Raw genomic sequence first — 26,750 nt, 5'->3', positions numbered from 1 at the left:
AGGTGTGTTTTGGCAAAATTCAGATGAGCCTTAATGTTCTTCTGGGTTAGCAGTGGTTTTTGCCTTACCACCCTTCCATGGATGCCATTTTTGCCCAGTGTCTTTCTGATAGTGGAGTCATGAACAGTGACCTTTATTGGTGCAAGAGAGGCCTGTAGGTCCTTTGATGTTGTCCTTGGCTCTTTTGTGACTTCCTGGATGAGTCACTGCTGTGCTCTTGGAGGAATATTGGAACTTTTAACTTCATGCTGTTGAAAAAGTTCTATTTAAGTGTTGATTTGATTGAACAGGGTTTGCATTAATCAGGCCTGGTTGTGTCTAGTCCAGCCGAACCCCATTATGAATGCAGTTTCATAGATTTGGGGAATTAGTAACTACCGGGGCAAATACATTTTCACACAGGCCCAGTTGTTATTGGATAACTTTTTTTTGCTTCAATAAATAACTGTATTTTGTGTTTACTCAGAATGCCTTTGTTTTATCTTAGATTTTGTTTTAATTTCTGAAACAATTTAGTATGAGATATACACAAAAACAAAAGAAATCAGGATGGGGCAAATACTTTTTCACAGCACGGTGCATGTGCAAAGATATGCTGTAAAGCAACGATGCCTTAAAAAATAATGAAATTAAATGTTTCTACATCAAACATATACAGTATCGCACAAAAGTGAGTACACCCCTCACATTTTTGTAAATATTTGATTATATCTTTTCATGTAACAACACTGAAGAAATGACACTTTGCTACAATGTAAAGTAGTGAGTGTACAGCTTGTGTAACAGTGAAAATTTGCTGTCCCCTAAAAATAACTCAACACACAGCCATTAATGTCTAAACCACTGGCAACAAAAGTGAGTACACCCCTAAGTGAAAATGTCCAAATTGGGCCCAAAGTGTCAATATTTTGTGTGGCCACCATTATTTTCCAGCACTGCCTTAACCCTCTTGGGCATGGAGTTCACCAGAGCTTCACAGGTTGCCACTGGAGTCCTCTTCCACTCCTCCATGATGACATCATGGAGCTGGTGGATGTTAGAGACCTTGTGCTCCTCCACCTTCCGTTTGAGGATGCCCCACAGATGCTCAATAGGGTTTGGTCTGGAGACATGCTTGGCCAGTCCATCACCTTCACCGTCAGCTTCTTTAGCAAGGCAAAAGTCATTATCATGCTGGAATATTGCCCTGCAGCCCAGTCTCTGAAGGGAGGGGATCATGCTCTGCTTCAGTATGTCACAGTACATGTTGGCATTCATGGTTCCCTCAATGAACTGTAGCTCCCCAGTGCCGGCAGCACTCATGCAGCCCCAGACCATGACACTCCCACCACCATGCTTGACTGTAGGCAAGACACACTTGTCTTTATACTCCTCACCTGGTTGCTGCCACACACGCTTGACACCATCTGAACCAAATAAGTTTATCTTGGTCTCATCAGACCACAGGTCATGGTTCCAGTAATCCATGTCCTTAGTCTGCTTGTCTTCAGCAAACTGTTTGGGGGCTTTCTTTTGCATCATCTTTAGAAGATGCTTCCTTCTGGGACGATAGCCATGCAGACCAATTTGATGCAGTGTGCGGCATATGGTCTGAGCACTGACAGGCTGACCCCCCACCCCTTCAACCTCTGCAGCAATGCTGGCAACACTCATACGTCTATTTCCCAAAGACAACCTCTGGATATGACGGTGAGAACGTGCACTCAACTTCTTTGGTCGACCATGGCGAGGCCTGTTCTGAGTGGAACCTGTCCTGTTAAACTGCTGTATGGTCTTTGCCACCGTGCTGCAGCTCAGTGTCAGGGTCTTTGCAATCTTCTTATAGCCTAGGCCATCTTTATGTAGAGCAACAATTCTTTTTTTCAGATCCTCAGAGAGTTCTTTGCCATGAGGTGCCATGTTGAACTTCCAGTGACCAGTATGAGGGAGTGTGAGAGCGATGACACCAAATTTAACACACCTGCTCCCCATTCACACCTGAGACCTTGTAACACTAACAAGTCACATGACACCAGGGAGGGAAAATGGCTAATTGGGCCCAATTTGGACATTTTCACTTAGGGGTGTACTCACTTTTTTGTTGCCAGCAGTTTAGATATTAATGGCTGTGTGTTGAGTTATTTTGAGGGTACAGCAAATTTTCACTGTTACACAAGCTGTACACTCACTACTTTACATTGTAGCAAAGTGTCATTTCTTCAGTGTTGTCACATGAAAAGATATAATGAAATATTTACAAAAATGTGAGGGGTGTACCCACTTTTGTGAGATACTGTATTGTAAATAGCAGTAAACAGTAATAAATTAATGAAATTTAAAGCATGTACTTTGCTTCAGTAGTCTCAGGTACACTTTGTGCAGTTTTATTTATAAGGAAATCGGCTGGTAAATTTTTATAGGCATCTTGGAGAATCTGCAGCAGTTTTTCGGTCACACTTGCTTCTTTTTTTTTTAATAGGTAAAACCTGACAGCCTCAATATGTTTGGGTTTTTTTTTTTTTGTCTGACAAGTGGTGTATTATGTAAAGTCACTTTCTTTTCTGACCAAAAAACAAACATTTTTTATAAAATTTTTCTTTTTAAAATGTAAAAAAAAAAAGAAAGATGAAGAATGAAAGTAATGTTTGGAATACTTTAAAATGCTTTACTGACTCAATAATGCAGAAGTAAAAAAAAAAAAAAAGTATAGTATAAAAGTATAAAATAAACATCTAAGATGTAAATTTGTATTTAAAAAATAGGGTGCTTAAGACTTTTACACAGTGCTGTACCTTCAAATGGTCTTTGGATGGGCTCTCATACATTTCTAGAGTCTGGACTTGAATCCCTCTCGGAAAGGGAAACACTTTGGCACATGGATCAACATATAACCTTTAATGGTTCCCCCAGAAGGACAATCCGAAGAACCCTGTGATTATAGATTTCAATCTTTTTTTTAGTCGTATGCCGCTGCATTTTGTGTTCATTTTAAGAACCCTTAAGGCAGTGGTTTTCAAAGTGGGGGCCGCCAGGGGGCCTCAACAATTTGGTCGGAGCCACTAAACCCATCCCTCCCACTAGCATGTTTTCTCTTTCTCACTCTCAGACAACCACCCACCCATCCACACACACACACACACACACACACACACACACACACAATCAATTCCTAATGTAATGTAATGTAAAGATGTAAGATGTAATTATTAACAAAAAGGGGGATATATCCAGAAGTCTGTATTTCTAACGTGTTTTAAAGACATCTTGCAAAAGGGGGGCCTCAGACAAATGTTAATGCCATTTGAGGGGCCTTGCCCTGGAAAAGTTTGGGAACCCCTGCCTTAAGGAACCCTTTTAATCATGTGATGGGTCAGGTGCCATGAGCAGTGTCATCTCACACACACACACACACACACAATCTTGAAATGAAGGCACGCGATATAGGCTGTATCTTAATACTGATTTTTTTTGTTGTACATCTGTGTCACTAAATCACTTGTTATTAACATATCAGCCTCCTACCAAACATCAACTAGCACTAACGCGCAGTTGGGCAAAAGAGAGGTGTTTGGAGAGCAACGCAAATTACAATTACGCACTGACTCTCTCTCTCTCTCTCTCACACACACACACACACACACAAACACACACACACACACACAGAGAGAGAAACAGTCATACACGCGCGCGCGCCCACGCGCTCTCACAGTCGAGAAAAGAAGAAGAGCGGTTTATATCGGATCTCTTCCTTATTAAGCGAGAACGATTCAAATAAACCAAGCTGGTGTAGACGGGAATACACGCGTAAGGAAGCAAATGGACCCAGATGAAAAAGCCATCGGAGCTCAGAGCTCAGTGACTGTTCCAGCACCATGATAACTTGAGTACCGTTGCGTTTAGGTAACTTTTACAGGCCGGTTCAGATGGAAAACACGTCGTCCAACAAAACGACGGAGGAGCACATGTACGTCCACGTTCGCGTCTGTGCGTCGGCGGTGGACTTTGTGATTCTGTTCCTCTTTAATCTCGTCATTAACTGGACTATACTGCGAGAGCAGCGGCTGCGCAGCCATGCCCGCTTCGTGCTCGTCTTCCACCTGCTGCTCTCGGCCACCACGTACTTCGCCGTGTGCTTCATCTTCTACCTGCAGATGTACGTGGAGGCGAAGCTGCCGGTGTCCGCATGCGCAGCCCTCATCACTGTGCTGGCAACGAGCGCGTCTAACATCCTCCTCACCATCACGGCCATGGCCCTGGATCGCTACGTGGCCATCTGCTACCCGCTCCAGTACAGCAGCGTCCGCTGCCCGCACTGGCCCTGGATTCTTGGGGTGGTCACGTGGGCGCTCGCGTCCATCATCCCTCTCAGTGTTTTCCCTAAAGAAGCGACCGGTCAGTGTAACCGGGACCAGCTCAAATCAGGGAGGGTGCATAGAATGTTACTCATCTCTATTTGTACCACACTCATTCTGTACAGTTACGTGCGGATTTTATGCGTGGGGCGCCGCCTGGGTGTGCTGAACCGGAGGAACCGCGCTGGCTGCAGGACCATCGCCTTTCACGGCGTGCAGCTTGCAGTCTACATACTGCCCAACTTTATTAACTTCGTGCTGCAAGTCCTGTCCAAAAATAATACGCTTTCGCATAAAAACAAGGAACTTTTTGCTGTGATTACGTTTGTTTTCTTCAGCCTGGCGCAGTGTATCGCTCCTATAGTGTACGGACTGCGCAAAGAGGAGCTGCTGGAGCAACTTAATCTCCGCTTCCCCTGTTTAGCCAGCAGATTGAAGAGTCTGCTGGAGTGGACAGTCAATGTCACCCACCCTGGACATCAACCCCGCCAACGGTATGGCTCAGATATTCCATCTTCCTCTCATAAAACACATATTTGTATGTTGCAAGTGCCAGTATGCGCAATTTTTTTTGCATTACAATAAAAGGGCAAGGCTGGATCTGACATTTCAACATGAAAAGATCATCTCAATAATTAGGGGACACACCTTATTAAATACAGCACAAGATGTAGCTGATAAACGCCCAAGCACATCTTTAAAAACGTTATTAACCCTTAGATACTTTACATTTGGGGCCTAGACAAAGAGGTTTCCGTTATAACTGACATTTTTGTCTAGTCAAGAAGCCTGTGTATTATAGAAGACATGTTGGCAATCTATCATTTAGGATACAAATTGATTAGTTGTACTGGTTGGCTCAAGTTAAACATTTTAAGAACCTTTCTTTTCTTAAAATTTTCAACTAGGTGACCAGAGGAGGAAACTGTAGAACGTGAGAAAATGGGAGCGTACAGAGCCTTTTTAAAAAATAAAAAAAATAAAAAGTTCAGAGGATGTGTGCAATGCAAATACTGAGTTTAACATGAAAATGTGATACTGTATGGTTATGTAAACCAGCTCCTGATTTAGACTCAACCTATGTACTGTAGTTTTAGTGGATAATAAAGAAAACAAGGGCACTTTCACACAAGAAGTCAAAGTATTCATTTATATTTTCATAATACATTTTCGTTTCATGTTGAGATCAGTTCTTATTTCAAAAAGTAGGAGTAGGCCAAGAATGTTTCGTTTTCATATAGATTTTGCCATGACCCTTTCAGTCTCCTACTTACAAAGACATCTGCCATGTTATCTGCATCGCATTCGCTTTTACTTTTTGTTGTTTTTTTTTCCATTATACCCCACCATCACAAGACCACAGACCCACATCTGATAATGACTTTTTTTTTTCGTAAGGGCTAGTGATGGGAGGGTTTTAAAAGGACCTATATATTTGTATTTAATATATTTGTATTCAGTAGCAGTAAGTATACTGTGTAGCCTGAACAGATGATCAGCATCAAAAAATAACCCAACACAAACATTTCTGTTTTTGTTTCAGGGAAAGGAGAATGACAACAGAGACACTTTTATCAAGAGAAATATCACAGACGACTGTGTGACCATTAGGGACAGTACACATGGGGACTGGGTATGGATTACATACAGCTACAGACTGGATTTACGCAGTATTCACGCTTTTTTAAAAAATATATTTTTATACATGAACTCAACTGTGAAATGGTCAGGAGACCAAAGAATAGACTTACAAATGAACTGACAGCTATGTGAAGTAAAAATTCCTCAAAAGCCTGATTTCAACACGGTGGATGCTTCTGGAGTGTTTAATCTGCCTTCAGTAGCGTAACAATTATATGTATATTGTAGGTCATGCAATAATGCACAAGCGTGTTTTACAGGATCTTTTAAGGATAAGTATTTAAATTCATTTCCTTGGAGTACTCAGTTGCTTTAGAATTCACTGGTTTCCCTTCTACATAGCCCCTTAAACTACCAGTCAGCTCTTCCAGACTCACATTCACACTCGTAAGTACACACCCTTCCTACTAACTTACTTAATAGTTCCTAAAAATAACCACATGATGGGAAATCAAATATCAATTTGAACTTGACAGCAGTATACAAACAATGCGAACAGCTATGACTAACTATTACGAAGAAAAAGAGCCATGACTACTCTTGAGCAAACTTGATTCTAAAAATAATTTTAACAGTCCGTCAAACTGGAGATGTCATTTAGACGGTCACAGACGTAGCTATAATTTCATCATTGCTTTCAGTTGGGAAAGATGAGTGGCAGACCACTATGGAGATTTATCTCAAAAAGTTAAAAATACCCAAGCTGTGAGAATTCAAAAAGGGGTCACATCACCAACACTCAGACATGGCATTTTGAAGGTACTCTTTAATGTTAACTGAAATACTGATCATTAAATGCACTGAGTCTCATCGTACTTCTTGTTTATTTAATTCTGTCAAGTTTATTTATTTTTAACCACAAGCCTCTGGTACATGGTACAATCATCCTACAGAGAGCTCATGACATTTGTTTAGTCAAACAAATCTTAAATTTACTGTAATTGCATTATGAATTGCAGGCACTGATCAATTGTATACATGTGTTTGTAATCCTTATTTTGTAATAAACATGTTGCTCAAGTTCTGCAATTTCTGTGGTGAACAGAAACAGACAGTGAGTATAATTAAGCCCTACACCTGATTTCACAGATATGCTGATCTGCAGCCATTGTGTACAAGAGGAACAGAAAATGCTACATGCACAGAATTGTGGGAATGAAATCCACAATCTACTAAATAAATATTACACTGTTACAGTTATGCACAGTTACATTTCAATACCTCGGTACAGCAATTAAGGATGTGATAAACTGAGTACAAAAACACCCAAATGATTTCCTGCTAATTTTTCTAACCATTTGACGGCAAGAATGCTTCAAGCGACATTCACTATCCAAATAATAGAAACCCTTAAAACGTGATATTAAAAAGTGAAAGGCAGACTGACTGTTGATTTCAAAATTTAAAGCATTATGTACTGTTTATTGATGATGGAAAAACAATGTTGAATCAGGCCAAAGCTATACAAATAACGACACAGCAACTGTTTTTCAGTTTAAATCCCTTCAATACAATGAGAAATTAACAACACCAGAAAGAGTCCAGATGTGGGTCCAAGTTCATGTTTTTAAAAAAACAACAACTAGCATTTAGTTTTCAAATCAGTGAACATCTCATGTACTATATCAACCAATTACAGACCACAAAACACTTACAAACCTTTTCCTGCACTTAAACTTACTTTCTGCCATCATTGCCAATCCAATTTTTATATATATATATATATATATATATATATATATATATATATATATATATATATATATATATATATATATATATATATAGGATCAGCAATGAACTTTACTGACTGATACTGGCAAGTCTTACAGTTGTACAATTCCCTCCACTCACCCAGCTTGACAGCAATGAGCTGTCAGCAGTCGTATGAAATCTTATGTCTAAAAGAAGGTTTGATTACGACTGGCTGATGGCAGTAAGAAAGAGGAAAGTGATTTTTAAAAGCCCAAGGGATGAGGAGAAACCACCCCTCCGTTCTCTACCACAGCTGCAGAAATGGCACGCAGGTTCTTGAAGATCTGCTTGGATGTACCTGACCGCAAGAACTTGATGTCCTGCATGATTCTCTCATGAGCCTAAACAAGGAAAAGGCAGAAGAGTTAGCAAAGCCACCTGCAGTTCCATATAGGGATGTGGGAGCTCAAAAGTGAACATGAGTAGAAACTGAAAAAAAGCAGCTCTAAATGATGTACAGTGCTGTGAAAAAGTATTTGCCCCATCCTGATTTCTTCTGTTTTTGTGTACATCTCATACTAAATTTGTTTCAGGTGCAGCAAAAAAAAAAAAAAAAAAAAAAAAAAAAAAAAAAAAAGTGAATATCGTGGAAGTTAATTTTTTTTTTTCCATAATTTAATTCAAAAAGTGGAACTTTCATATTTTCTAGATTCATTACACAAAGTGAAATATTGCAAGCCTTTTTTTGTATTAATCTTGATTATTACGGTTTACAGCTCATGGAAAACAAAAATCTAGTATCTCAAAATATTAGAATTTTATATTATATATATTATATATAAATATTAAAGAATTTATAATACAGAAATGTCGACCTTCAGAAAAGTATGTTAATTTACTTGGTCAGGGCTCCTTTTGAATGAATTACTGCATCAATGCAGCGTAGCATGGAGGCAATCAGACTGTGGCACTGCTGAGGTGTTCTAGAAGCCCAGGTTGCTTTGATAGCGGCCTTCAGCTCGTCTGTATTGTTGGGTCTGGTGTCTCTCATAGATTCTCTATGGGGTTCAGGTCAGGCGAGTTGTCTGGCCAATCAAGCACAGTAATACCATGGTCAGCAAACCAGTTACTAGTAGTTGTGGCACTGTGGGCAGGGGCCAAGTCCTGCTGGAAAAGGAAATTGGCATCTCCATAAAGCTTGTCAGCAGATGGAAGCATGAAGTGCTCTAAAATCTCCTGGTAGACGCTGCATTGACTCTCGACTTGAGAAAACACAGTGGAACAACACCAGCAGATGACATGGCACCCCAAACCATCACTGACTGTGGAAACTTCACACTGGACTTAAAGCAACTTGGATTCTTTGTCTCTCCACTCTTCCTCCAGACTCTGGGACCTTGATATCCAAATGAAATGCAAAATTGACTTTGATCTTCCCCATGATTGTGGTTCTGTGTACTGAACCAGACTGAGGGAGTAAAGGCTCAGGAAAGCTTTACAGGTGTTTTGAGTTAATTCGCTGATTGGAGCTCTTCTCAGGTCGACATTTCTGTATTATAAATTCTTTATTCTAATATTTTGAGATATTGGATTTTTGATTCCTTGAGCTGTAAGCCATAATTATCAAGATTAAAACAACAAAAAAAAGGCTTGAAATATTTCACTTTATGTGTAATGAAAATAGAATATATGAAATTTCCACTTTTTAAAATAAATTACAGAAAAAAATAACTTTTCCACAATATTAAATTTTTTGGGAGATTCACCTATAAGGCTCGTCTGAATTTTGCCAAAACACACCTTGATGATCCTCAAACCTTTTGGGAGAATGTTCTGTGGACTGATTAGTCAAAAGTGGAACTGTTTGGAAGACAGGGCTCCCGTTACATCCGGCGTAAACCAAACATCAAATTCCACAAAAAGAACATCATACCTACGGTCAAGCATGGTGGTGGAAGTGTGATGGTGTGGGGATGCTTTGCAGCTTCAGGGTCTGGGCAACTTGCTATAACTGAGGGAAACATGAATTCTGCGCTCTACCAGAAAATCATAAAGGAGAACTGTCCATCGGTCTTCAGTCCGTAAGTTGAAACTCAAGCAGCAAGACAATGATCCAAAGCATAGGAGTAAATCCTAGTCAAATTAGTAAGTGAAAGACTGATCTCCAGTTATCGGAATCATTTGGTTGCAGTTATTGCAGCTAAAGGTGACCCAAGCAGATTTTAAGTTTAAGGGGGCAATTAGTTTTTTTTTTACATTGGTGATAGGTGCTGGATAACTTTTTTTTTGTGCTTCAATAAAATAAATAAAAATTGTATTGTGTGTTTACTCAGGTTGCCTTTGTTTTATGTTGTATTTCGTTTGAAGATCTAAAACTATTTAGTATGAGATGTACACAAAAACAGAAGAACTCAGGATGGGCAAATACTTTTTCACAGCACTGTACTAGTTATACTAGTTGCATTAGGATGTACTGTTTTAATGTATTGCACACTTGGCTAGTAGAGCAGGGGGCACATAACTAACCTCAGTGCACCAGGTTTCACAAAGCATCTTCTCATGCTGAGCAGATGAGTGACCCTGACTCAAAGACCTGGAAGCCCTGGGGGAGGAGCAGAGCACAACTATTTCACACACTTTGGGCCACAGCTGTGTGTATATGCACAATAATAGGGGGGAGAGAGAGAAAGAGATTGAGTACTACCTGGAGAGCACCACAACCATAGCATACAAGTCAATCGCACAGTCTGCAACTCTTTTCAGCACAAACTGCTCATCTGTAAAAAGACAAATAGGTTTCAATGCAAGAACTTCAAGTGTATCAGAAAAGGAAGTCTCGAAGACATGAACACAAATGGGAAAACACATGCTGACTGTGCAAGGTAAAAGACTATAATCACACGCGCATATCTGAGATGAGTGATTCAATACAGAAGGGAGTTTTTTTTTTTTTACTACCATATTTGCCCAAGACCAGAGAAGAATCAGTCATGCACATTACCACAAAATTGCAAGGTCTGGCTTTGTACAAGCATGGTATAAACTACATTCAGCAGATAAAGTACCTGCTTTTTGATGCTGAAAGACAGACCAACATCACTTCCAATAAAATTTACAGAAAGTGAACACTAATCTCTGAAGTCTTTGTTTTCTCCTCTACTTACGGGGCTCCATGATCATTTCAATCATCTTATTAAGTCTGCTCCTCATACAAACAGACGTTTAGATTTGTGTAATAATATGCCAACTGAGTGAGCAACAGAAACAAACTCTGGGTCTGGAAGCATATTTTACTTACCAATGATCCTCTTGCCATGCTTTAGAAGCAGTTCTTCAATCACCTCTCCAAACTGCTCGATGGCTTTAACTGCCTGGGAAAAGACAGGGGAAAAAGAAGTCATTCATCGCTGAAAGACAATACCAGCCAGTGAAGAACCATTTGTTTTCTATATGTATCCCATGGGACTTTGGTTAAAGGGCAGCTTGTCAGTGATGAACAAATTTATTAGAACATCCTATGTTTTGCTGAAATGATGGAGTGTTTCTCAGTTATGTCTCACCAGAGCACCACTATGGGCCAGTTCTGGATGGACACTTCCCTGCAGCGTGAGGCCTGTACCCATGCCAGCCTTCCTGCATGACAGAGAATGAGAACAACTGTGATCATTCATTTTCTTCTATCACTTTAAACCACCCAAAGCAACAAGACAGATAGTTATACCTTTTGGCACGTTTGGTGATCTCCCCAGCCAATAAACCGGCATTGCTGAATGGACTTTTCAGAGCTTTTTCTAAGTTCTTCAGTTGATTTCCTGCATTCTAGAAACCAGGGTGCAAGTTTGGAATAAAGTCATGAATATATTTTTTTATCTGATTTTATGACTGACCTACGTTTGCTGTTTACAACCACCTCAGCTTAATTGCCTTTACGGGATATGACTTATAGCATTTTGCATGTACAGTTTGCAACTGCCTCAGCATTCTTTTTTTAGTTGTACAAATGCCTGGCACAGGCAAAGCAGTTGTGCATGAACAGTGGCAACTGTCAAGAACCGCTTGTCTGTAACCTCAAACGCAGTTTCGCAGTTTCTACAGGAAATGTTTATCCGGGGTTTGCTCATCTTCCTGTCAGCAAGTCTGTTCCCTAATTACCTGGAAGCCGTTGAGCGCCACAAAGAGTCGTAGAATATCGTTGGTGCCCTCAAAGATACGGAAGATTCGCAGGTCTCGCATGACCCTCTCGACACCAGCGTCCTGCATCAAAACACACACTATAACTACGAGAAAATGTTTGATTGCAACATATCTAAATTGGACAGAGCCCACAGAAAGTAAAGAACTGAAATGGGGAAATTCACTTTGACTTCTAAGTGGTTTATATTGTATAGATTATATCAAGGGTTAACAATACTCTCAACTTCCCAAACATACACTGGTGCTTGAAAGTTTGTGAATCCTTCAGAATTTTCTAGATTTCTGCATAAATATGACCTAAAACATCATCAGATTTTCACACAAGTCCTAGAAATAGATAAAGTGAACCCACTTAAGCAAATGAGAGAAAAAATATTATACACTTTTAAATCTGTTTATTATTAAACTATTAGAAATTGTAATGTACACTCACTGAGCACTTTATTAGGAACATCTATTCATTCGTGCAATTACATAAAAATCAGCCAATCATGTGGCAGCAACGCAATGCATAAAATCCTGCCGATATGGGCCAGCAGCTTCGGGTAATGTTCACATCAACCATCAGAATGGGCAAAAAAAAACAAAAAAACAACAACAAAAAAAAACAGTGATGGCATGATTGTTGGTTTCAGAATTTCTATAACTGCTGATTTTCAGTATAACAGTCTCTAGAGTTTAAAGAGAATGGTGCAATAAAGTAAAAAGCATCCAGTGAGCAGCAGTTCTGCAGAAGGAAATGCCTTGAGAGAGGTCAATGGAGAATGGCTGGTTCGATCTGACAAAGGTTACAGTAACCCGTGAGCAGAAAAGCATCTCAGAATCCACAACACGTCAAACCTTGAGGTGGATGTGCTACAACAGCAGAATACCATGTCCGGTTTCACTTCTGTCAGCCAAGAACAGAAATCTGAGGCTGCAATGGGCACAGGGTCATCAAAACGAGACAATTGAAGACTGGAAAAACATAGCCTGGTCTGATGAATCTCAATTTCTGTTGCGGTACACAGATGGTAGGGACAGAATTTGCCACCAACAACATGACTCCATGGACACAACCTGCCTTATATAAACAGTCCAGGCTGGTGGAGGTGGTGTAATGGTGTGAGGAATGTTTTCTTGGCAAACTTTAGGCCCGTTAATACCAATCAATCATTGTTTGAATACCACAGCTTATTTGAGTATTGTTGCTGACCATGTGCATCCCTTCATGGCCACAATTTACAGATCTTTTAATGGCTTCTTCCAGCATGATAATGCACCATGTCACAAAGCAAAAGCAAAAGCAAACCAAAGCAAAGTTACATGATCATGACAATAAGTTCAGTGTGCTTCAGTGGCCTTCCCAGCCACCGGACCTGAATCCAATAGATCACCTTTTGGATGTGGTAGAACGGGAGATTCACCGCATGAAAGTGCACCTGAAAAATCTGCAGGAATTGCATGATGCAATCATTTCAACATGAACCAGAATCTCAAAAGGAATGTTTCCAACAGCTTGTAGAATCCATGCCACGCAGAATTGAGAACAAAGGGAGACCCTACCTAGTATTAGTAGTGTTCCTAAGTGCTCAGTTAGTGTATTAGAACAAATGTATTAATATAAACCTGTCAGAGATGCTATTATAGAAAATTAATTGATATTTTAAAATTTGAGAATTTAAAAAGCACTGTACTATAATAAACAACAATATCAGGCAATGTAACAGAACCCTAACCACGGTGTTTATGGATTATAAGCTATAATCATAATGTAAGCTGGCGAAAACATTTAATTTCATCATATGCAGGGCTGAGCTAAGTGTATTGCCTTATAGATAAGATGCTTTGTGTAATAAATATCAAGTTCAACAACATATCCACTAACAGGGCCACTATCATTATTGCAAACAGCAAACACCAGCTATTCACTATCTTTCTAAGGAACAGGAGATGTTTTGAGATAGACAGCCTTGCACAACAAAACATGAAGAGGAACAAGAAATGCCCCGTTTTATAAATGCATTTGCTGAATCATCTTGCTCAGTTCTGCCTGCGCTCTGCACACTTCTATAATTCACATGGGGGGAACTTAGAGTTCTTTCTGCTTGCATTCTGTGCACACCTTTCAGTCAAAAATAAGAATAAAAAAAAATGATGTGTTTTAGCTAGGACAATGATGGTTAAAGTCATTGTGTGCACATGACCCATATTTTGCTAACTACTGCTTAAGTTTCACATGTAATATTGCAAAACAAGTTCAGTGGTTAAGGCCTGTCTGAACCCCCTACGCTCATCTGGAGGGGTTTTATATTTCAGACACCTACATTTTTCCACAACCCCAAATACATTTATCTGTTCCACTGCAGTCATGTGGGAGTATTTCAAGGCTAAGCCATTCACCTTAGAGTTATGGTTATTGTGTACTTCATGTAAGAAAACTGTGATGGATATTTGTTCATTGGCCTTTGACTCATTAGACTCATCTCTAATGTACAGCTGCATTATCATTCCTAGATCATTCCTCATTCCATTGCTTGTTTGCCCTTCTTTTTTTTTTAATTATTATTTGGACTGTAACAACCATTTCAAATGTGTAAGATCCTGCTACCCTGAACAAATATTTACTCTTATGGAAGTACAAACTCAAGCTCTTCCCGGGGTTTTCCACCAACACCTTCTACAGGGTGGTTTATTTACATTTGATAAACATATGCCACCTTATTTTTATTTTTTTTTAAAGCCACATGTAGTCATGCCAAAAGGCTCTGACTGCGCCTTTGTGTCACCAAATACAGTCTGAAAAAGACTCATTTATATATATATTTTTTAATATATCTGACATCCCTCTGACAGGGCAGATATGTCGTGTTCACTGTAATTTCATCCGCAAGCGAAAAACCAAACTCACCTTCATATAACCCATTCCACCCATAATCTGAATACACTCATCTGTCACAGTCCATGCTGCTTCCTGAGAAAGGAAGACATAGCACTTTAACACAATTTATCATATTAGAAATCTTTGCAAAGTTTGCATACATAACACCATCTTGAGGTTTTTGGTTTTTTTTGTTTTTTTTTTGCAAAGAAAGCACATTACAAGCATTGGCATCATTATATCAACCTTATAGTTTAAATTAAAATTAATTAAATTAAACTATTAAAAATCTTGCGAATACTCACTACTGTTTTTTATTAACAACAAAAGTAACATAGGCCTATAATGAATATTTGTTTTGGTTTAAATTTACAAGTGCAATGTGTATAATTCTTGGTCACATAAAATGTGCGAAACACTCACAGAGGCAAAGATTTTACTGATCGCAGCCTCGATCTGGAAATCTGTTGCTCCACTGTCCATGTTCCCACTGACCATGTAGGCCATAGACTTCGTGCACAAGAGACGGGTGTAGAGAACAACAAAGTTAGTAGGCATTTTAGAGAAATGAGAGATTGTGTTTCCCCAGAAAAGAAGGGAAAGGCCAGAGTAACTAAGTAAGATGTATTTTTGCACTGTTGCTCGTGATAAAAACCGAACTTCCTCTACCTATTTGACTGTCTCGACATGAGGAGATTATTCAAGGCAAAGTATACGAATATTCTGCTACACATTTTCTTTTAGTAGTCTGTTACTCGAATAACACATTATACAGTCCATACAGGATTTCAGAGGGTTTTTTTGTGATTGTTGCGGCCATAAATGCTTGATTTTGCTGCGGCTTTTTTCAAAGTTTGCAATACAACTTGCATTATTTTTTTGCAGAAAGCTACTTCAATTGCACAAAAATGATTTGCATGCTCTTTTCCCGTGATGTTTGTTGGTAAATGAGAACCTGTAGCTGTACTCAAGTTTGACGCACGTGAATCGAAGAGGGCTTTGGCCGAATGCGCATTGTACTGACGCATGATGTGTTCGCAGAATATTGCGGAGTTTGCTTGATTTTGTATTCATTTCTGTGATCTCAAAATCCTGAGGGGACTGATTAGATATCACAGTGGATCGTGCCACCAACCTTTCTTGCTTAATATTACACAATGAAGATTTCTTCGTTAAATTTTTCTTAGGTCAATACTGTGTAATGTCGGATCGTTTTATTCCAGGTTTTACCAAGAAAGCCCTGCCCTGCTGTTTTCCATGCATTAGAAACCTGAATCGACTCAATTAATGAATAAATTACTAAACGCAAGTTACAGCAGAAAAATTAAAGTTGCTTTGCTGGCTTAGCTCCCAGAAGAACGGAAGTCTGATGTTAATGAACAGTAATGTAACAGCCTAGCTCACCTCTGCAACATACTGCATCATGGCCATTCTGGCCATTTTCTCCTGTATGACTCCGTAGTTGTGGATTTTGTTACCAAACTGTGTTCTGTTGGCAGCGTGGTCCACCTGAGAACAAGAAATGCACAGATGTAAAAGGTAAGTGCAAATTCTCATCTAGAATCATATTTAAAGTATAAACGTACAAAAATGTCTGGGTCCTGATGGAAACTAAAGTTGGCTAACAGCTCTGACAACCCAAACTTGCTACGCTAATATTCATCAAACACTATATAAACTAGCTAGAGTGATAGAAATCGGTGCTTAATCAGTAGAACTGTAGGACCTGTAGATTATAGTGTCACCAAGCTGTTCCACAGGTGTAGTGAGAAGAAAGTAGATTTTTTCTTTTGAAATTGCACGTGAGTGTCAAACGTGTCAAGTAAAAGATTACACCATAGTGAATCACATTGTTACACCTCAAATAGCTCAGAGTCATTATTGTATCAAACCACCAGCTGCATTAAATGAATCATATACATGCATACATAAAGCAGATCATCGATCTGAAACGTGCATTGTACTCCCCCAGAATGAGAGAAACAAATAGTTGTCACAGACATTGTGCTAAATCTTAAGGAGGCACAAGATTTATAAAAATAAATAAATAAACAAAGTCCACACGTATACACTCTCTTTCTCATAGAGCTGTCTGTCTGTCAGTGTGGTTAGAGACTGTGTCTAAGCCAAAACCACTCTCCTCATGTGCCTCTAGCAACTTGTAAAACTGAGAACACTTGACATTTATCAAGTACGAATACTGATATTTAGCAGGTGAACTTATGCAAATGTTGCTTTTGGTTACAAATTTGAATGGATTGAGCCTTCAAACAGTACTGTATATTTATATTTATATTATATAAATGCACAAAGCTGTTGGGTTTCTTGCTGGCTATAATATATTTCAGTGTATTTTTTTTTCTTTTTACAAATATGTTGGTATTTATCTCTGGATAAGGATTTCTCTGTACAGGATTTTGCAGTTTTTTATTTTTTTATTTTATTGTTACAGCCAAAATGCTTGATTTGTTGTTTTTTTGGGTTTTTTTTTTTTTTAGAACAGCAGGGAAGACATTAAAACTATGAAACAGGACACGGAAATATGCAGGGCCAAAAAAAAAACAAAAAACAAAAAAAACCCCAAAGATTTAAAATTCTTCAAAAGTAGCCCTCAGAAAAGCTTCGCATTCATTGCATTCTCTGAACCAGCTTCATGATAGCCACCTGGGATACTTTTCACACCAATACTGACATTTTCTACATTGTTCATCAATGAACTGTCCTTAAGAAATTAGTCAGGTATATTATAAAATATAGAAAAGCTCCCAGTCTTTTATTAGGCTAATACACATAAAATGGTCATAATTTTAAATTCTTAAACGGGGGTCGTGGTTGGGACAATATCATTATTGAGCACAGAAAGCAGCAATAATTCGCACAACACAGAAGAAGCACTGAGACATGAAGCAGGCAACGTGTGTTTTGTGTAGAAAAAAAAAAAAAAAAAAAGATGTGTGCGCAACAGCGGTACTGTAAAGCTGCTTTAAAATACGAGAATAAGGCTGACAATGTTAACGCAACGATACTTGAGCATACCTGCAACATATGAACACAGTGACTAGCTTCACTAAATAAACCAGCTGATCTGTGCATTTGTTCCTTGGATATTTTTTTCATTCCAAGGTTTAGCTGATGTTTAAGCAGTAATTTTTCAGTTAACTAAAGTTACAAAGTGGCAAGTCCAAATTAGCTCATGTATGTTAAATAGTTTAAATTGTACTTCAATTGTGACTTAAAAATAAATTTATTTCATTGTTACTTTCCTTTCAAGTCGGTTCTCAATAAAAGTACACTTTTTGTGTTTTCTATACAGGCCTTGCATTTGTCAATGATTTATTTGGTCATTGGAAATCACCTAAATTTTGCATCAAGTTGTTTTAGTAACCAATTTCAAGCCTAATCCGGAAATGTGTGTTTGAATGTTCTCAAACGTTCAGTGTGTGTTTGGACATTTGACTGCTACTCCAGGCAGGGGCTTTGATGTGGTGTTTTGCATATTCTGTGAAAACAGGCATAGGTTTTTGCCAAATAAAACATTTCCTAATTTTCCGATCCACATTTATAGCTGGATTCACTGGGGTACCTTTGTATTATTATTATTATTATTATTATTATTATTTCTATGAGAACAATTCAACAATTAAGTGTTATTCTCTTCTCCAGGGTTGCGACTACTAAATAATCTCCAACTTGTCTGAAATGCTCCATTTACTGTGGAATGGTCCATCAATGAATTGGATATATTGTTGAATTACTACAGGAGTATGTGTAAATGCCCAGATTCAAATGAGAGGCTTTTTTTTTTTGTATATTTAAGGTCACTGTAAATGGCTGAAACAAAAACACACACACTGCCACCGTCATTAAACACTAGCTAAAATAAAAAACAAAAAAACAAATGATAGACTGTCAACATAGCAGTGTGAATAGCACAAAGATAAATGTAGGCTGGGGAATTTCCCCATACATAGGCCTACTGAACAGAGGAAGTGAGGGTGAAATGGGTGTCGAGAGAGGATGTGGCAAAACACTTGGGGCCCAAATAAACAACGTGCTATTCTTCCTGCTAAAAATGAAAAGAAAGCAAATTAAAACATGGCCAGAACGGAAAGCATTCCAAAAATACTTTGTAAAATGGAAATGTTAACTGCAAGATGAATATTTCAAGGACAGCTGCAAGGAGCTATTTTGGCATAGATACAGGCAATTTGAAAGCACATCACTAGAACTATATAATATTTTATCTGTGCTTGCTTTAATTAAGACTTTAATACTACAGTGATACTACATTGTTAACAAAGTATGGGGGTACATTAATGCCTATGGAACCGGCAGCTTGCACATCTGGAAAGGCACAATCAATGCTGAAAGGTATATACAGGTTTTAGAGCAACATCTGCTTCCATCCAGATTCCATCCCCTCTTTACTTCTGGAAGACTCTGCCTCTCTAAGATACTCTTTTTATACCCAATCATGTTACTGACCTGTTGCCAATTAACCTAATTAGTTGCAAAATGTTCCTCCAGCTTTTCCAGCCTTTTGTTGCCCCCGTCCCAATGTTTTAGAGATGTGTTGCAGCCATCAAATTCAAAATCACCTTATTTTTTCCTTAAAATGCTATATTTCCTCAGTTTAAACATGTGATATGTTTTCTATGTTCTATTGTGAATAACAGATGGGTTTATGAGCTTTGCAAATCATTGCATTCTGTTTCAGAATGCAATCCCAACTTTTTTGGAATTGGGGTTGTACAAAACGCAACACACACATGCATTTTGGCAAACAAATAGTAACGCACCGCTTTAGCGAGAACACCCTTCATGGTTCCCGAGAGTGCTGCAGCCATGCCAAAGCGCCCGTTGTTAAGGATATTCATGGCCACCTTAAATCCTCCGCCGATTTCTCCCAGTACACACTCGGCCGGAACACGCACATTCTCAAAGTACACCTCTGCTGTGTTTGAGGCCTTGATGCCCATCTTCTTCTCGGCAGGGCCACTGGATCAAGACATGGGCACAAATGAGAGCAGGAAATAAAACAAGAGGGGAAGATGACAAAAGCAAATATTGTTGAGACATCAATATTGGTACATCAACAGGGTAACAAGGAAAGTATAGACAAATATCCAATCCTTAAGCTCTGCTAAAGCAGAACAAATAATCTTTTGGAGAAGTTTGACAATGCCATCGTTAAGGCAACCCTTTCCAGTTTCGTGTTTACCCATACGATGATAGTCCTTTAGTAAATAACTATTATTAAGCATTACCTCAGTGCACGGACTTGCCTTGTCAATAGCAGTCATGCTAATAATCAAGCTCGACTCACTGTGTGACTCCTCTGAAGCTTTTTTCAACAATGAATGCAGTGATCTTGTCCTTCACTTCTCCAGTTTTCTCATCTTTCACTGGAGTCTTAGCAAATACAGTAAAGATTTCAGCCAGGCCTCCATTACTGTGGTGGGTAAGAGAAAGAAAATTTAGTACTAACAAAACCATACACACAGAAAATACAAAGAGACAATTTTGAATAGTCACAGCTGGATGATGAAATTTTCTTTTTGGATTAAGTATGGGTAATGATTACTAAAAGATGTGCATATAAATATGAAAAGCAAAGCTGCCCTCTAGTGGTGGAGTTTCTGAACTCAATTAGTGTGTGTGTGTGTGTGTGTGGTCTCTATTAAATAACAAGCGCACATGTACTAGCACTCACCTGATCCAAATTTTACTTCCACTGAGGGTGAAGTACTTTCCACAGGGTGAGGGAACAGCAACAGACCTGATAGAGGCAGCATCCGAACCACTAGATGGCTCAGTCAGACAATATGCAGCGATTGTTTCACCTGTATAAAAAAAAAGGAATCCAGATTATCACACAGACTAAATACCAGTAAGCATAGGAAAACTGGAATAATAACCAAGCCTCTGGATCACACAGTGTGGAGCATACATGATATTATAGTAAACACAGGCCAAAAATAAAAATGTACAGGATGTAAAACACTTAGAAATATGAGTAAATGGATGAATAAACACAGTAATATAAATTGTAATCATAGGATCAACTCCAACAATTTGTCAAATTAAAGAATACATCTACATCAAAGCCAAGTTCAATTACGAAAGGTCCTAGTTAGCGCCATCCCCTGGAGAGGAAAGTGTAATGGTCTTGATTTCAGCCTAATGGAAAATACCTGCATGGGATTTAACTATATAGCAGTGTATATATGGAAGCTGCACTATTACAGATCAAAGCCACTGGTTTAAATTAAACACTGTATACGGCCAATTTCCTGAGTGCATCCTAGATTTTAAAGGATTTTTCGGAGGGAAAAAAAATCTAAACATATATTACATGTTAAATCACTGTGCAAATACGCAATGCATTTCACAATGCAAGATGAAGATCAGAGAAATCTGAAGACCGTAACACACTGCAAAGTTCTAGTCTCGTGCAAAATATCCTTGAAACATCTCAATTAACTTTATATAGGTTGAAAATTTGTTTAGACAGTCCCAACAGGCTTATGGTTACTGGAAATGAACAAGTAAATAACATTATAATTGCTGCTTTATTTACAACAGACCCACTTCTCACCTGAGGCCAGCTTGGGAAGGTACTTCTCTTTCTGTTGCTTGTTGCCGAAGAGGAGAATGCCCTTAAAGCCGATGGACTGGTGCGCTCCAAGAGTGATGCCCACACCCAGGTCATGCATGCCCACAATCTCCACCAGCCTGGCATACTGAGGTCACAGACACAGGATATTCGCTCGGGATTTTCTTGAAAGCTGATAAAGGCTTTAATACAATTTAATAACAGCAGTATGCTGTTTATGCGGTAGCTTCTGAAATCACAATCAGATATCAAGAAAACTTGTGCGTGACTAAACATACTCATTCTTTCCGGCTTCCTTGGTTATACTGCTTATTTGTCATCTTTCTTCTCACCTGTGTGTTGTTGAGGCCCACGCCACCCAGATCAGCAGGAACCTGCAGGCCAAAAGCTCCCATCTCCTTCAGCCCCTCCAAGGTTTTTTCCTCTACCATCTCCAGTTGATCATTCAGGGCAGGGTCATTTACCTCCTACATGTACCATATACAAAGATAAATGATAACAGGCAAAAAGTAAAGTACAACTGAAAAATAAATAAATAAAATGTTTTAACACTTAAAAAAACGTAATCAAAACCAAAATACTATGAACTCTTGCTGATTTGTGATACATGAAATGAAAAACTCACGTCAAAGAACTTCGAACAAGGTCCCACCAGCTCCCTGAGAAACTCAGACTGCTCCTCATTCAGCACTGAAACATATCAGCAATACAACCCTTTAATCACTGTAATAAATCAAATAAAAAATCTCCCAAAAACACAAGTGCATCACTGCATTATATGGAAATGTAGCAGGAAAAGTAATGTACTTTACCTGTGGGAAAGGGGAACACCTGTGAGGTACTGATCTGCCCTTTAAACATGTTCACAGCAAAGGATTTTGACTCCTTAACAAGAGAAAATACATTTTATTTTTCAAATGAATTAACTCGTATGTTATAAAAATCAGTGTGGAAAAAACAGACACGTACCACACTGGCAGCCTTCTTGTCCACTCCTCCAGCCTCGGTGGCAACATCAGTGGCGGCTGCGGACTTCTCCAACACCACCTACGAATTGAGAGACAGAAATCAGCACGGAAAATAAAGGAAGAAAAGAGCAGGAAATAGAAAAGCGTTTGCCCTATAGTTGGAAAACTGCAAGTTCAAATCCCAAGCATGTTCCAGAACGCAGCCATGCAAGCCCAAGCCATGACACTACCTCCGCCATGCTTGACCCATGAGCTTCTATGTTGTGGCAAATCCTTTCTTTCTCCACACCTTTGCCTTTCCATCACTTTGGTAGAGGTTAATATTGGTTCCAGAATTTGTGTGGCCCAGTTCTGTATTTCTTTGTGAATTCCAGTCTGGCTTTCTGATTCTTACTGCTGATGAGTGGTACACATCTTGTGGTATGGTCCCTGCCCTGTGGAGGCTGCTGGTGATGCTGTTGTTTTTGGGATTTACTTCACAGCTCTCACAATATTTGTCATCAACTGCTGTTGTTTTCCTTGGCTGACCCATTCCATGTCTGACGCTCAGTACACTAGTGGTTTATTTCTTTTTCCAGGACATCCCAAATTGTTGTATTGACTATGGTCTGGTTGATCCTTTTTTAACAACAAATGAAGTCTTCACAGACAAAACCTAGGGCTCAAACCAAGACTAGACATTCATTCATCGCCATTAATTATTCAAACTAGTGGTTCTCAACACGGGGGGCGCAGAGAGATCAGAAGTGGGGTGCAAATTGTTTTCAAGAAAGAAAGAGAAAAAAAAACACCACAGACTGGGCATCATTTGGGTACTCAGTGTATTTTATTGCTTTTCAAATAGAATGTGCATAAATGAAAAATCCCGCATTCTCTCTCCCTCTGTATGTTCTTTTTGCTGGGGAGAGGCGGAGCTTAGCTGCCTTTTATCTAGCTGTCAGTGAAGACCAGTGGTGCCAATTTTTTGCACAAAAAAAAAGTGCCTCGCAAGAAATCTAGAGACTTTTTGGACAAACCTTAGCAACTTTCCAAATTCAATTAAATTCAATTCAATTTTATTTGTATAGTGCTTTTAACAATGGACAATGTCTCAAAGCAGCTTTACAGAAACAAACACAGGATACAGATTTTAAGTGTGTGAATTTATCCCTATTGAGCAAGCTGGTGGCAAGGAAAAACTCCCCAAGATGATATGAGGAAAGAAACCTTGAGAGGAACCAGTAATGCTGCCAGTACTGTCCTGAAAGCGCAAGGTCTTGCTTTCCCGCTGCACGCACACCTCTCTCTACGTCTGCTCCGTTCAGTGAGTGGCCGAGAGCCAGAGCAGCACATCCCAGTGATCTCTCGGCAGCGGACATAGACATGAATGTAAAATGAAGCAAGCACAGGTGTCCCACTGATTGATTTAACAATGTCATGGATAACAAGACGCGCCCTTCGACCCAATTTACATCACTCATATGTGAATGTTTTAAGAACGCAAGACGAATGTAACGCAACATGTTTTACATGTAAAATAGTTCCCGTTATTACAGCCTAGTTCTCTTGTTCAAAGTAGTTATAGTGAAACATTTTTGATCATTCATGTTCCATAGCTGTACGTTTATATAGTTTTATAAAAGTCATGTTATTTTTTAAAAATCATAAAAGTTATGAAAAGTATTTTTCAAAAAGTATAAACACAAATCTATCTATGAAAACAGATTATAGATTAGGTTATATATAGATAGATTTTATATAGGATAGATTAACATTATACCTGGTCTCCTAAATATGGGGGGATTGGGTGGGGGGGGAGTGCCACATGATAGGAGAGGCTTGGGGGGGCTTTAGTTACAAAAGGTTGATAATGTCTGCTTTAAACAATCAATTTCTAAAACAAAACAATCTCAATTTCAAAATCACTATTTATATTTACGTTGATTCAAAGCCATACAGGTTTACAAATCCCATGACCGCAAACAGCAGGCACGGTCTAAAAACAGACAAGTCCTGCAGACAATGTGACACTCATGGGCTGCCCAGTCAACCAGAGAGCACTGACAAGGACACCAAGCCCTTCCCCTTGTGTCTCTCTATGTTTACATGGACAGCAGTAATCTAGTTATTGACCTTATTCTGAATAAGACAATATTGTGATAAAGGTGTTTACATGAGTTGCTTTTAGAATATTCCTCTCATGTTCCTGTTTTACATGTTATAGAATATAGATCGATTAACGGCACACGTCATTACGTCCCCACGCCACGCCGTCCGACATTCCCTCCAGAATTTCACGTATCAACATACAGCTCGTCTTCATTATGATACAGTATACAGTTTTGGATGTTTCATTTTTAATTTTATGAAAGCGTCAAGTGCAGTTAATTATTTGTCATGCTACACGTGCAAATAGACGACAGCTTGAAGCCGTGGGCTGTTTAGTAGCCAAAATATGTATATTTCTCCTACTATATAGCAGGTAAGTACACGCAGTGTATAGTTTGCCATTAAACAGTCGAGCACTGCCATGTGTGTATGTGTGTAAAATGCACACGTAGTTTTCAAAATGCGTTGAAAACTCCCACACGATGTTAATAGTGTGATTTAGGTGTGTACATGTCTATAACGCATGTCCATAATGCGGCTAAAACACGAATACTCCACACGTCTTAATTTGATTTGTGTTTACTTCGAGTATGACTTTAGCCAGATTAAGGTTATCAATAATCGCTGTTTACATGCTAGTTTCTTAATCAGAGAATTGTCTTAATCGGGTTAATATCAGATTATTGTTGTCCATGTAAACATACTGTAAAGCAGATAACATCTTTATCATGTCATTCTGAATCGTTTCCATGTCATTTAAGAGAGTTGGCTGTATGACACTCAGCTCCACATCTCCTGAGATCATGGAAACTGGAGGTGAACTTTGGCCCACATTCTTCACGCCTCCTAGCGGCTCTTACAGGACAAATACATTCATGACTGACTCTATGCCTCTTTACAACAAATACAGATGCTTTTCCTGTCCCGTCTTCCATAATTTACAAATAATATGACATATAACGCTCAAAAAAAACTTACACCTTCGGACCTTAAAAGAGTTACTCTTACTTGAACAGAGAAATGAACTGGTCTTACCTCAGCACTTTGGCTAACATAAGGACGCAGACGTTGCACAGCTAGGACAGCTCCTGCATGGCGTTGTGCCCTAAATAAAGCAAAAGTATCATTAATGTGTCTTAACATTACGTCATTTTGTTTACATTGTTTAAATGCATGTGTACAGACTCAGAATCTTAACTCGTAGCACATTAAAGCTAAAGCTAACTAAGTCACGGTCAACGTCACGTCCTTAACGTAAACGGCAAAACAAGCTAGCTAGCTTAAACAAGGACAGAAATGACTGAATTTAATAAGTGATTTAAAATAAATAATTGACTCACCCTGACACGGATTGTGGTAGGCGAAGCACAGCGTTACACAGCGCTGCATTTTGAGTGACTTTACGTAGCAGCATGATTAAACGTTGCTAGATAGCCTGGAAAATATCACAGTGGTTCGTCAGAGTTTATTTACCTTCTTGGGAGCGGAAGTGAATCTCAGACTAATATCAGACTGAAGATGAGTGAAGGAAACAAGCTTACAAATGACGACTTGAACTTGAAAGGGTTTGAGAACCGATTTGTTCAAATGTCTCCAGTCGCTTTTATATATCTGTGTATCTATAATCTCACAAAGCTGTAGTGCGATTAAAGGAGAATAAGAACGTGTCCTTTCCTACCAGGATAGATCGATCAACCGGCACTTGCAGGAGTTGATATACCGGAAGTTGATTTATCTCAATGGGCGGGGCTTAAACGTGGCGCTGAAGTGGCACTGATCCCAGACCTGTTTTAAGGCGAGCCCAATGACAGACCAGAATCCAGTAAAAATAATAATAATAATAATAATAATAAAACGTTATTTGTTTAATGCATTTATTAATTAATTAAACATAAGTAAGCAAGGAGTAATTTGCATACTTTATAAAAACTCATTTTTAGATGATGTTCATTTGACTCTGAACACACGCCTCAGAGAAAGACTTTTACAGAGCAGTGTGTTGGAATATAATTTATTTATTATTCATTTAATCGAGAAATATCATGTACTTTTCTATAAATAGTATTTTTATTATTATTATTTGCATTTGCAGTATATTTTTAAAAACACTCTAACACGCTTATAATCAGGCATAGGAATGCACATGGAAAATATTATGAATACAAGTCATCTAGAAGATTTTTGGTTATCAGAAAAAAGATATTGAGGGAAAACGACGTTGCGTGTATTTACACGTTAGTAAATGTGGTTTATGAAATGGTTAATGTAAAATAAATTGACATATATATCATGATTTATAACTTGATATTTGTATGGAGGGGAGGCTTAAGGATATATGGCATGACGTGATGCCGAGT

At 38.8% G+C, this 26,750-nt stretch overlaps 2 protein-coding genes across 3 annotated transcripts; one reads left to right on the top strand and one right to left on the bottom strand.

Annotated features, from left to right (window-relative positions):
* The first annotated feature begins 3,141 nt into the window (after nucleotides 1-3,141).
* Nucleotides 3,142-6,992, top strand: zgc:194312 (uncharacterized protein LOC794943 homolog). Its single transcript, XM_053629293.1, has 2 exons — nucleotides 3,142-4,825; nucleotides 5,875-6,992. The coding sequence occupies exons 1-2, from the start codon at nucleotides 3,903-3,905 to the stop codon at nucleotides 5,933-5,935; spliced, it is 984 nt and encodes a 327-aa protein (XP_053485268.1). The 5' UTR covers nucleotides 3,142-3,902; the 3' UTR covers nucleotides 5,936-6,992.
* A 761-nt stretch (nucleotides 6,993-7,753) lies between these two features.
* Nucleotides 7,754-26,125, bottom strand: acadvl (acyl-CoA dehydrogenase very long chain). Of its 2 annotated transcripts, none has more exons than XM_053629291.1 (21): nucleotides 25,935-26,125; nucleotides 25,734-25,828; nucleotides 25,429-25,498; nucleotides 22,307-22,384; nucleotides 22,150-22,222; nucleotides 21,963-22,027; nucleotides 21,670-21,804; nucleotides 21,320-21,464; nucleotides 20,435-20,564; nucleotides 20,048-20,173; nucleotides 19,521-19,719; nucleotides 16,126-16,230; nucleotides 15,145-15,231; nucleotides 14,752-14,814; nucleotides 11,820-11,921; nucleotides 11,389-11,486; nucleotides 11,228-11,300; nucleotides 10,966-11,038; nucleotides 10,372-10,444; nucleotides 10,194-10,269; nucleotides 7,754-8,068 (listed from the first exon to the last, which is right to left on the bottom strand). In XM_053629291.1, exons 2-21 carry the CDS (start codon nucleotides 25,805-25,807, stop codon nucleotides 7,931-7,933), a joined length of 1,983 nt encoding a protein of 660 aa, XP_053485266.1. In that variant the 5' UTR covers nucleotides 25,808-25,828; nucleotides 25,935-26,125; the 3' UTR covers nucleotides 7,754-7,930. The 2 variants fall into 2 exon arrangements, with proteins under 2 accessions (XP_053485266.1, XP_053485267.1); XM_053629292.1 differs by having other exon boundaries at nucleotides 26,072-26,118.
* Between the last annotated feature and the right edge of the window lie 625 nt (nucleotides 26,126-26,750).

This window comes from Ictalurus furcatus, chromosome 7, assembly GCF_023375685.1.
Source record: "Ictalurus furcatus strain D&B chromosome 7, Billie_1.0, whole genome shotgun sequence".
In the NCBI taxonomy this organism is placed as follows: domain Eukaryota; kingdom Metazoa; phylum Chordata; class Actinopteri; order Siluriformes; family Ictaluridae; genus Ictalurus; species Ictalurus furcatus.
Note: the sequence above shows the minus strand (reverse complement) of the source record. Positions and strands in the feature narration are given on the sequence as shown.

Bases quoted from the DNA above. Each gene is read 5' to 3' on its own strand.
- zgc:194312 (XM_053629293.1), top strand. From the start codon at position 3,903: ATGGAAAACACGTCGTCCAACAAAACGACGGAGGAGCACATGTACGTC. The intron at 4,826-5,874 runs GTATGGCTCAGA...TTTTTGTTTCAG, and splicing joins GGACATCAACCCCGCCAACG to GGAAAGGAGAATGACAACAG.
- acadvl (XM_053629291.1), bottom strand. From the start codon at position 25,807: ATGCTGCTACGTAAAGTCACTCAAAATGCAGCGCTGTGTAACGCTGTG. The intron at 25,499-25,733 runs GTGAGTCAATTA...TGCTTTATTTAG, and splicing joins CTACCACAATCCGTGTCAGG to GGCACAACGCCATGCAGGAG. The intron at 20,174-20,434 runs GTGAGTGCTAGT...TACCCACCACAG, and splicing joins GGAAGTAAAATTTGGATCAG to TAATGGAGGCCTGGCTGAAA.